This window comes from Alligator sinensis, unplaced genomic scaffold (assembly GCF_000455745.1).
Source record: "Alligator sinensis unplaced genomic scaffold, ASM45574v1 scaffold87_1, whole genome shotgun sequence".
Classification (NCBI taxonomy): domain Eukaryota; kingdom Metazoa; phylum Chordata; order Crocodylia; family Alligatoridae; genus Alligator; species Alligator sinensis.
Window position 1 is genome coordinate 1,566,503 of NW_005841929.1, and position 11,533 is coordinate 1,578,035.

Genomic DNA, 11,533 nt, shown 5'->3' on the forward strand with positions numbered 1-11,533 from the left:
ATCACCTCCTTGGATCTATTCGTCATGCATCTGCTGATGCACGATAAAGTGCCATTGGCTTTTCTGATGGCTTCATCACACTGCCGACTCATGTTCATCTTGGAGTCCACTAGGACTCCAAGATCCCTTTCCACTTCCGTGCCACCCAGCAGGTCATTCCCTAGGCTGTAGGTGTGCTGGACATTTTTCCTCCCTAGGTGCAGCACTTTGCATTTCTCCTTGTTGAATTGCATTCTGTTGTTTTCTGCCCACTTGTCCAACCTGTCCAGGTCTGCTTGCAGCTGTTCCCTGCCCTCCGGCGTGTCCACTTCTCCCCATAGCTTTGTGTCATCCGCAAACTTGGACAGAGTACACTTCACTCCCTCGTCCAAGTCGCTGATGAAGACTTTAAAGAGTATTGGTCCCAGGACCGAGCCCTGAGGGACCCCACTGCCCACACCCTTCCAGGTCGAAACCGACCCATCCACTATGACTCTCTGGGTGCGACCCTCTAGCCAATTCGCCACCCACCGGACTGTGTAGTCATCCAAGTCACAGCCTCTTAACTTGTTCACCAGTATGGGGTGGGATACCGTATCGAAGGCCTTCCTGAAGTCTAAGTATACGACATCCACCCCTCCTCCTGTGTCCAGGCGTTTCGTAACCTGGTCATAAAAAGAGACTAGATTAGTCAGGCACGATCTGCCTGCTATGAACCCGTGCTGGTTTCCCCTCAGCATAATTTGTCCTGCCGACAATGGAAGAGTATATAAAAATTCAGTGGTGTGAGAAAAGGCTGAAGCATCCTAAAGTACATCCTATTCAAGGCATGACAGACAGCAATTCCTATGAAAGGCTAGAAGGCAAGGAATAGAAGCAGTCAATACAGCTTCAAGATGGACTGTTCAAAAGTCTGAGTGTATAAAAGAACAGGAAATAGAAATGGAGTAGCAAGGAGGGAACCAAAACAGATGAGCAATTTTGCAGGCTTGAAAGAAAAGAAAATAGAATGGCACTAAATGCATGATTAACACTAACTGAAGGACTTAAAGGGGAATGAGGAAAGGCAAATATATCTGGAGAAAAAGAAAAATTAAAGAGAAAGTTGGCCTATTAATAAACAAGGAGGAATCAATTATGATCAAGGGTGGGAGTGTTTCCTTAGTAATAAAAGGACTGCCAGCCAAGACTCCCACTATTTTGAGTGTCAAAACCTCCTGGAACTACAAGGGGGGCATAGCTCCTGGATTTATTGTGAGACTCATTTAGACTAATGAATGCATTTCTGAATTCTGCTATGCTGAAACAATATTAAAATGGAGGGAATTCAAAGAAACTCAGCAATGATAATGAAAGATCTGAAGTAGTTATCTTGTGAAGAATAAACATGCCCTGCTTGGCTATACACTGAGTTGTGGGTGACATAGTAGTCACCTATATATAAATGCCAAGAAGAGAAACATGATGGCCCCTACACTGGCTGACAAGGAAACTGAACTTGGTTATCTTTAACAGCTCCAATGTCTATGATTCCTTGAGATTCCCCAGGATTTCCCTGATTCAGCAAAGGTACATAAATCTGTGCCTAACTTTTGCAGGTCCCTCCCATTGAAGTATCTTTCTGAATTTGGGGTAATGAAGAAGGTGGAAGTGGAAATCCATAGCTATCAAAATTCTTATTTATGGCTTAATGAATGTTTCTGAAAGAATATAAAGATCCTTTCCTGAGAAGATAAGCACGGCATGAAAGACTCAGCAATTAAAGAATCAATTTAATGGCTCTGATGGCTCTAAGATTCCTTGAAAAAAAACATCCTCATATTAATTTCCTGTAACTTCAATGAAGCCAGCAGAGTTAAAAGAGAGATGAATCTGCTCCTTTATCCATTGTCCTTTACCTATATGAATTATAAATATGCATCTCTGCATGAAACAGGCAGTGCCACACATTACAGCATTAGTAAAATCGGCCTCTCATGTTTAATGAAATTCCAGATTACAGGCTTGTTATTGGCAGGTTGGGGTGGGAGACACCAATGCCTGGGTACAAATATTGGACTATCCCCTGCAATCCTAATGAGACAAGCCCAGATCACAAAACCTGATCACAAAACAGCTCAACAGAATGGTTGGCTCAAAACACCAAAAGGCTAGTCTCTCTTTGTCTCAACAGCATCACTTTAAACTGCCTGCCTGTTTGAAATAACTCATTTTGAATCAGTTTATGGGACTCGGCCAAGACAAACACTCAGGACCATTTGGGAGTCATGCTTTAGAGCAACCTATTAATACTCTGTAAGGAGATATAGGCAAGTAGTGGATGCTTTCCTTATCAGCAGCCCTAGCCACTGTAACTCTCTCTCACATTATTAACAAATCTTTCACTCTTCATTTCCTCCTCCAGCCTGGAGTAGGTCAGCCAGTAACAGTCTGTGTGCCTTACACTGCTAAAACCTGAGAGGATTGCTCTTTTCCTCCTGGAAATACACAGCACACAGAAAGACATTTGCTCAGAGGCGGTACTGTCCTGTTCTTCTGCAAATAAAGGGCTAAAGCAGCTAAAACACAGCATTGCCCCTGAGGGGAGAGTAGCCTACTGATGTAGTAAACCACAGAGACTAACTAAAGAGGAGGCACTGTTCATGAAATAGTGCCAAAAGAGGAGGACAGAAACTCAGCAGATGATTGCAGAGGCAACCATCACTAGTGCCAGAAACCCCCTTGTCTGTGTACCGCCTTTGAGTACTGTTTACTGAGCACAAAATAGTGCCAGGAGGTGAGCCCTAGATTTAATGTGGTTCTTTAGCCTAAAGACTGGCTTTTTGTTCTCTGGATCTCTACTCTCACATCAAGTTGCAGCACAGTGGGGTTTTTTTTTACCCCATTTTACCTCCAAAGTACCATCATTTTAAATCTGGATTCATCAACTGAGTTCCCTATGCTAGGGACAGTTTGGGCTTTTAGCACTTCCGGAACTGATTTCCTACTGGGTCTTTCTCTTGCTACCAAGAAAACAGACTCAGCAGAGGATGCCTCCTCAAGAAAACAAGCCTCAAGAGATAAATAATGATGGAGGGCCCCTGGATATAGTGAAAAATCTATTCAGAATCAGATCTTGCCATGTCTTTCAAAAACTTGCTGAAAAGAGCTTGGACAGGAGTAGCAATAAACTTCTCACAGTCATGGTTATTACACCAGTGCTGGCCTTTTTCATGCTGGGAAGGCTGGGTTTGCTGTAATTCGACTCTTCTACACAGCTGTCACTCATGTACTATTCTCTAGTGATTTCTCCTGAGAAAAACAGGTTCTGTGGCCATGAGCTCCTGGATGGCTACAGCACCCATCTCATTCCCTTAGGTAATTTTTCTTGGACAAGGCATGAATGAGCAGCAACGTGCTCCACACAGTTATTGCTCCTTCAACAGCTCCTGCTGTGATCCTGGCTGAGAGAGACTTACGGTGCAGACATACATAACACGTAACCTGTTCTAAGAATGCCACTGATTAGGAACCAGGTCACATTTGTCTGTGGTTGGAAGTGTCCACATGTACATTGCTAAGGGCTCTAAGTAGAACTGTCACATTTTAGGGACTGCACTGATGACAAAATGCTGCCAAGCGATGGTAAAGTATCCAGACCATCAAGCCTTCCAGTATGTGGAGTTTCCCTAAGGATTCCTCTAGAGGGGAAGAAAGTCCTAGATTGGCTGGTCACCAGTATAGAGGAAGACATCATAACCCACAACTGCAATTTCCACTCCCCTTCTCAAAGAAAAAAAAAGAAAAGAAATAAAAATAAATTGAAAAAGATTGATTGCATTTATTAAAGAACATATTTACATGTTACCAAACATTTTGTGGTGGTATCCTGACTGGGGACGCACAGGTATTTGTGTGTGTTTGCGCACACATTTGCTGCAGCAGGAAATAGACCTCACTCAACAGGATCTTCGGCTCATTTAGGGTAGTGCTGGGAATAGAAGGATTGCCAGGTGCTGGGGGGAGGCTATGTGGCCACCTACTTGGTTACCAGAGACCAGGTTCCCAGCACCTGGCAAACCCTCCACTCCTGTTCTCTGCCCAAAGTGAGCCTGGGACTCCACCACTCTGTTTGTAGCAAGGAAGGCAAACTGACGTGGAAGCTTTGCCTCTCCTATGTAGACTGTGGTCTGTTTGCACAGTAGAGTCTGCTGCTTTCCAGAGCAGCCAGGCACCTACACATGTGCATCAAGGCTGCTCTGATGCATTGTAATTACAGCGAGTTAGAGCAGACTCAATTAATCAAGTTAATAATATATTAACTCAAGTTAATAATATCGATTAATCATATAACTCAAATAATAATATAACTTGGTTAATAATATAACTTGGAATGTGGTAATTACTGTGCTCCAGCAGACTCCAGTGTCATGTATATCAGCATCCGCATGCTGAAAAATGGGGGCACTTTAACTAAAGCTTGTTTGATGAGCTTTTGAAGTGCCCTCCTCACCATTTTTCAGCATGGGAATGTTCATACATGTGACAGTCTGGGTGCTTTAATTAGAGCGCCTCTTGGAGCCACTCTATTTAAAGTGCCCCTCCTCCTGGAGCATGTATATAAATGCCCCATGTGCTTGGGGGGAGAGGCATTGAGGCACAGTGCAGTTTGGGATGCTTGGAGGACTGATGAAACACTAGGCATGGAATGCTATGTCTCCATGTAGCATTGAGCTGGCTCACAGAGGACCACTCAAAGTTTTACTTGATTTTCCTGGTGTGTTTTTGAAATGTTCCTTAAACCAATCTTAAGTGGCCCTGCACATCTAGACTGTTGGGGTGTGTTCTCATGACTGTGCACTTCCATTTTTTAGCACCACATACTGCACATGGTACATGTGCACGTGTTCGCTGCACTGCTAGTTTGCAGCACAGTGGGTTTTTTTGACACGGAGATCTTGGTGTAAAAAAAATGGTGCAGAAAAGTGATGCAGCGCATGTGGCAGCAGTGTGTACCACCAGAAGGGAGCTTGGCCAGCCAGAGCCATATTCTGGCTGCTGGCCAGGGTCTGAGTGCCTGGATTGCCACCACTGCTTCCCCAGGAGACCCCCAGGACCCCAGGTAAGGCTGTTGGGGCCAGCCCAGGTACTGGTTCCAGCTTCCCCTGTCTCACCCAGGGCAATTTGAGCCATGCCAGACCACATATGCAGGGGCATTCCCAGGGACAAATAACAGTAGCAAAAATATGTACTGCCACTATTTGGTCCATGGGGAATGCAAGTGTGCACTCATGGGGATGCGCCCTTGGGGTCTGAAGTGTATTTAGCATATTCTAAGCATTATGTCTGTCCGCACCCTGACATTAACTGAGGGATGCTGGGCCCATTCTCATTCTGAAGTATCCTTCAGGGAGTGACTAGGAAGAAAAGAACTGCATGGCAGTTTCCTTATGGTTATATTATCTACACTGACTCCTGTTGGGCTCAGAAGACCTGCAGCTGAAGGAAGTGGATGGTTCTCAAGAGCAAACTTGCAAATTTTCATTCTGCTGCTTCTCCCACTTTTGCTTCTCTGGCACTGTTCTCCCCAGAAAGTATACCCTCTTACTGTTATTCATCCAAGAACGTAATTCCTTTAGGGCGTCATCTAGCTTTCATGTTCTCTTGCTGTCAGTTTTAAAGTAGTAGCTGCTCCATTAAGTTTGGGAACTCCTCAGAATGAGAAGAGTAGAGTTTGGGCACAACATCAAAAAAGACAAAGTAGCTTAATCAAAGATTGATTTGGTCTTTACTTCTTTGGAAACAGCAGCCAATTCTGCCTAGGGCAGAGATCTTGTAAGCATTTAAGTTAGTCATTTATATCTGGGCAAAATTAATAGCACTTAAAGTCTCTCGGGTTTTTTTTACTCAAGAAGTTGGGCAGTTTCAAGGGGAGTTGCTGGTATCTTGGTGCCTTTCACCCAGACTGAAGAAATGATCTCTCAGACCATTCAGATCCACTGGGACAACCACTTATCTGCAATCCAAGTGTGTTAATTTTTATTCCAGCCATGATGCCCAGCCCTTGCTTAGCAGTGGCCTCAGAACTGGAAGACTGCACCCAGTTGAGATGCATACAATAGAGCATATTCTACTTATAGTCATTTTCAGATCCATTTGTGTGGTTCAGACAGAGAGACTATGGGTTCTACCTTACAGTGGCCCACCTTGATCCAAATAGCCTCGTGGAAACAGTGGTTTCCTTCTTCAGCAGGCAGTTTAGATCAAGATGGAGGCGTCCAAGAAGGACCGCTGCTGACTACAGGTCACACAAGGAAGGCAGCAGGGAGTTGCAGAGTGCATTTTTAAGTTCCCAGGCTTTGAGTCATGGCCCTAACACAGAACAGGTTTCAGCTCTAATAGACTGCTTAAGGTAGGATTTTTTTTCTGTATTAGCTCTTTCTGTAGGTTAATTCCTTTCCCTCTGTAATTCCCACTGGTCATTGCTCTTCTCCTCCCCCCCCCCCCCCCCCCCCACAAAGTATGAATTATTTGAATTATTTGGCGAGAAACAGACATCTTTACTGAAGCACGATCAGCTGAGCCATGACATGGTGTGGCACAGCTGATTGTGCTCCAAGGTCATCTACAGACATCTCCAGTTGTTGCACCCTGACTTCAGGCATGTTTACAAGCAGGAGAAAACTCCTGCTTGCAGATAACTCCCCACCAGGTTGGTGAGTAGGAGAATCTCCTGCAGGGGATTTCCCTCCTTGCCTACAAGCATGGGGGAGAGGGGAAACTCAAACAGGGATCCCGCACTCTGCGTTTGCAGGGGAAAAGCAGGGGAGAGTGGGCTTTTCCTTTGCCGACAGAGCCACAGTTCTGGCTGAGTGAGGAAGCTCCTTTTCTCCACTCAGTCAGACCCAGGTCATGGGTCTGGCTGAGCGGGGAAAGGGCCACAGAGGTAATAGCTATAATAGACATCTGCTGTAATAAAGTGGCAAAATCTATTACTAGCTTTTGTTGCAGCACTAATTTTCTTTCCGTGAGGTGCAACAAAGGGTAACAACATTTATTTGCTCATCATTTGTGCTACCATAAAAAAAATTAAGGTGGCACAAATGAGACAGCAGGTGACATCTGTTTCATCCCTTTAAGTGCTAGAACTATTTTTTGGTATATAGGCACCCTTATTTTTATTTGATAAATTGATTAATACTTAATTGCCTATTTTTTCAGATTGAGGAAGGGTTGGTGTTTGAATCATAGCCAAGAATGACTTGACTTTCAAGACTCTTTGTTCCAGCTCTAATACTTTGGTCCCTAAGAAAATATATTGTATTCTGATCTTTAACTGTTGTAGCCAAAGTTACTTCTTTGGTAAATTCTTGGCAATATATTTTTTTTTAATCTCAAGATGATCAGAGCCAGGAATAAGGTTTGAAAACTAGAATGAATATAGGAACATAAGGCACAGAACTGGAAGTAACTTTCTGTGTCACTGAGCCCGAATCCCTGCTATTTTAGGCAACCATACAATAAAATCTTTTAAATAAATTTATCAGGCTTGATCTTGAAAGAAATTCAGTTTCTAGCCCTCACTGCTCCTGTTGGAAAACTGTTCCAGAACCCCATTCCTCTGATGGGTAGGAAGCTGGGTTTTTTTGTTTGTTTTTACTGAAGAAGAACCTAACCAGAAGACCAATAGTAAATATATGCAGTATATTCTTAGATGTTTAATGTGCAGATGAGGTTTTTCTAAAGTGTTAGAAGTGTTTCATGATTACATACATAGCACAATCTCAAACTTGAAAGCTCCATGGAAGTTACAAGACCTGCTAGTTCAGCTCGTAGTGCTTTTAAACTTTACAAGCACCATTTCTGAGGCCTCACAAAAAGTTCCAACCTCTGCTTCCACATCAGGGAAAGTTTTTAATATGTGTAAGCACTATATTTAATAGAATAATAGGAGAAGGGAGGGAGTTACTGGAGTGGCTGGGGATAGAGATTATGATTTCCAATAGTCCTCTAGTTTGTCAAAGATATTATAGAAAAGGTGGTGGAGGAGAGAAAGGTATTGGGTGGGGTGAGAGAAGGGTCAACCTAGAGATGATGTTGGAAAACAAAGTTGGTTTCAGCGGAGGATGAGCAGAATGTTACTGTGGGGAGGGATAGGAATATGGCAAGATAGAAAAGGGAAGTGCTTCTAATTTTTGTGACAGAAATTATGAGCTTGGCCATCAGACATGTTGGAGATCATTGCTTTGTTAAAATCCTTATCTAGACCTCATGACACATGGTGAATATACATTACAAAATTAAAGACCTTGCATCATGTAAGACTAAGAGATGTACTGGCCGACTTGGAAGAGCTTTTAAATTTCAAACTTTTCCTTTGGCAGAGTTATACTGGTGGAACATAATACTCCTGTGAACATCATATTCTATTCAGACAGGATCCAATGGTGCTCCTAACAGTAACCATCAATTTTAAATTTCAGAATGAAAGTCATCCATCCCAGACTTTCACCATAGTCCCTACAGAGGACAAGTGCACAGGCCCAACCTGCCACCCATTTTGACACAGGAATAAGACAGTTGGAACATTTGTTTTCAACATATGTTTCATCAAGTTCCATAAATTGAAATGAGTTGGGTTTGATTAACTTTGCTTTTTGTTCTTCTCTTTTTAAAATACTGTTTTGCCTTGGAGACTGATCGTGAACCGTTTCAGGCTAAATTATGTAATATAATTTGATTTTAGGACAGTCAAAGAGCATTAGAACAGCATTCATCATGGAAATCATGTTACAGCTTAATTCTAAAGTAACTATAATGACTTCATAATAACAAAGAACCAGGTTCCTTCCCCTCCTAAAATGTATACTTTCTACATAAGAAAGATTCCTTCAAACACAGGGTGAGACTCCAATCCAGAGAGCAACTGTTTCTGTTCAGTTATTGGTTGGGTGATGGAGGGGTGCTATTATATATATTCACCTCTTCCTTCTCCTTCCTCCTACCCAGCATGTACACAGGGAAGAAAATTCCAAATCCACAACACCTACCTTAGGTTTGAAGGCGATTAGTTTCAGAACCATCTCAACAGTGAAGAGACCAGTGAAGAGCATGTTGAGGATATTCATGGCTTCCTTAAACATGCAGCTCTGACCGTAGTGCTGAAAAACAGATATCCCAGAAACACTGTGAAAAATGAACTGAATGGGTTCATTCACTTATACAGGATGCCAGGCTCATCCTCCTTCATGTTTAGGTCCTCTAAAAAAGAATCCTAATCTCCATATTCTTTAATGTCTAACCCTCCCTTCTCTTTGAACTCATTCACAGCAATAACTGCCCTTCAGATGAGTCAAACAGGATTGGAAGCCCTCTACGATTACTCTAGATTAACAGTTCTCAAACTTTTTAGACTTAAGGTACCCATCAAAAATGCCAGTTCTTACTTTTCATTCATGTTTTTACTACAGAAAAATAATGGAGCAATTCTTCTGTTGTAAAGAATTCAGAAAGACCACTACAAGTCAGAATATTTTTAATACTATAAATTCCTATTTGAAATCTCCAGTCTTATATTGCGACATATGTTCAGTGGTGTAACCAGGGTACTGATGGGGTGGGAGGCAAAAAACCTGGCTTTTGCTACAGCCATGGAATTGCGATGGTGATGACAGCAGTAACTGGAAGTTGCTGCTGCTCCTTTGTGCAGCAACCACCCCAGGCGTCCAGCTACATTCTTACACTGCTCCTCATTTTTATTCATCTTACAGTGTTAATGCCCCACAGCACCCTTGAAAGAATCTCAAGACACCTCAGAGTGCTGTGGTACCCTGGTTGGGAATCACTGCTTCAGTACAATATGGGTATTATTGTCATACTGGAACAAATGAATGGTCAGTCTAATTTAGTAGCTTGCTTCTAAAAATTGTCAATGCCAGAAACTTCGAACAGAAACTGAACAATAATTTACAAAAGTACCTCTTTCAATGGGAGGTTCATCCTAACTCTGGCCCTAGTTCAATAGAGCATGTGTTCAAGTGCTTTGCTGAATGGGGATGGACTTAAGGAGGTGGTTAAGTGCTTTTGTGAACTAGGTCTCCTGTCTGTTCATGATTGGTTGACACCTTCAAGTATAAGGCTTTATATTTCTAATCTTTTCAAGCTCTTCTATTGCAATTTTGGTTGTTTTTATTATTCTCATAAGTGTCCATTCTTTTCTTAAACATACTAACCTCTAGGTATCAATGTTACTTCATAAATTCCACAGGTAAACTATGTATCAAGTAAAATCAGTATTTTATTTAATTAGTGTTAAATATGTCGCAAGTTTTAAATTTGTCGCAAGAAATATGTTCCCATATTATAACAAAAAAAGAATAGAAGAGCAACCTTAGTTTACCTTCTCTATATCATTTATTATGGTATACCCCTCCATTATGTCCCTTATTTGTCACAGTTTCTTTTTCATTTTCTCCAGACCTGCATGGAAGTATTCCCATAGAGCTTATACTGTTGTCACAAGTCTCTGCACCCCTTCTATTTCATATATATTTTTGAGAAGGGAGTTACCACAACACTAGTTCCAACTGAGGTCTCATAATTGATCTAATTTGCGGCATGGTCATTTTTCCTAACATTTTGTTTACTTCTTTGACTGCTGCTGCACATTGAACAGAGGTTTCATTGAGTTGTTCATAATGAAGCCAAGTCTTTTCCTGAGTAATTACACCTAATTTAGAATCCAGCAATATACATGAGTAGTTCAAATTATTCTTTCCAACGTGCATTGCCTTGCATTTGTCAACACTGAATTAAATCTGCAATCATGCTGTCCATTCACTTAGCTTTATTATGAACCTATGAAGTTACTCTTGGTCTCCTCTAGTCTTGATTAAGCCAACGAATATATTCTCTGCAAATTTTGCCATGTTACTATTCATCCTCTTCTACCCCCCCATAGTAATTGAAACTGGTAGCTGCACCTATTATCAGGCCTGTCCTTCTGCATTATAAGACTATTTTTAGTTGCTTATAACTTTGCTGAACTTGAACTGTTTGCACTAAAAAATTCTATGTTGTTTTCTGCAGGCTGATTTTTCTTAAAGAATGTTTCAGACCAAAATAATTCAGTTGTTTCTGAGAGCAAGGCGGGGAGGGATAAGGGGGGAGGAAGGGAGGGCGGGGATGGACACGGACCTGTTATTTCACCTTTTAAAAAAGAAACAGAACACTTTGTATTCAAAAAGCTTTTGCACTCCCAGACTTTGGAGTAGGGACTTTGATCTGGTGGGGCAGGGGGGGCGGCGGCTTTTGTGTCACGGATGTGCCTTTTGCTCTCCCTGTGAAATTCTGACCACTTTCAGGCAAATTATAAATATCTGAAAAAACAGCAGCTTGCTTAGTCTTGGCAGGGATCTGATAAAACTCAGCAGCTAAAATCCTCAAAGATCAAGTCCTCACTGAACATGCTTGGGCATTTTACCACTCCTAGCACTGACCAGACTGCCCATGTACCACCCTCACAGAACAAATAATCATGTTTTACTTACTTGCATGGCCAGGCAGATTGTGTTCA

At 42.1% G+C, this 11,533-nt stretch overlaps 1 protein-coding gene across 1 annotated transcript in view; it reads right to left on the bottom strand.

Annotated features, from left to right (window-relative positions):
* CACNA1C (calcium voltage-gated channel subunit alpha1 C) overlaps positions 1–11,533 on the bottom strand; it is a 742,093-nt gene that overhangs the window by 80,382 nt on the left and 650,178 nt on the right. Inside the window, 2 exon segments of the mRNA XM_025198804.1 lie at positions 9,009–9,119; positions 11,508–11,531. Of these exon segments, the coding sequence (XP_025054589.1) occupies positions 9,009–9,119; positions 11,508–11,531 (135 nt within the window).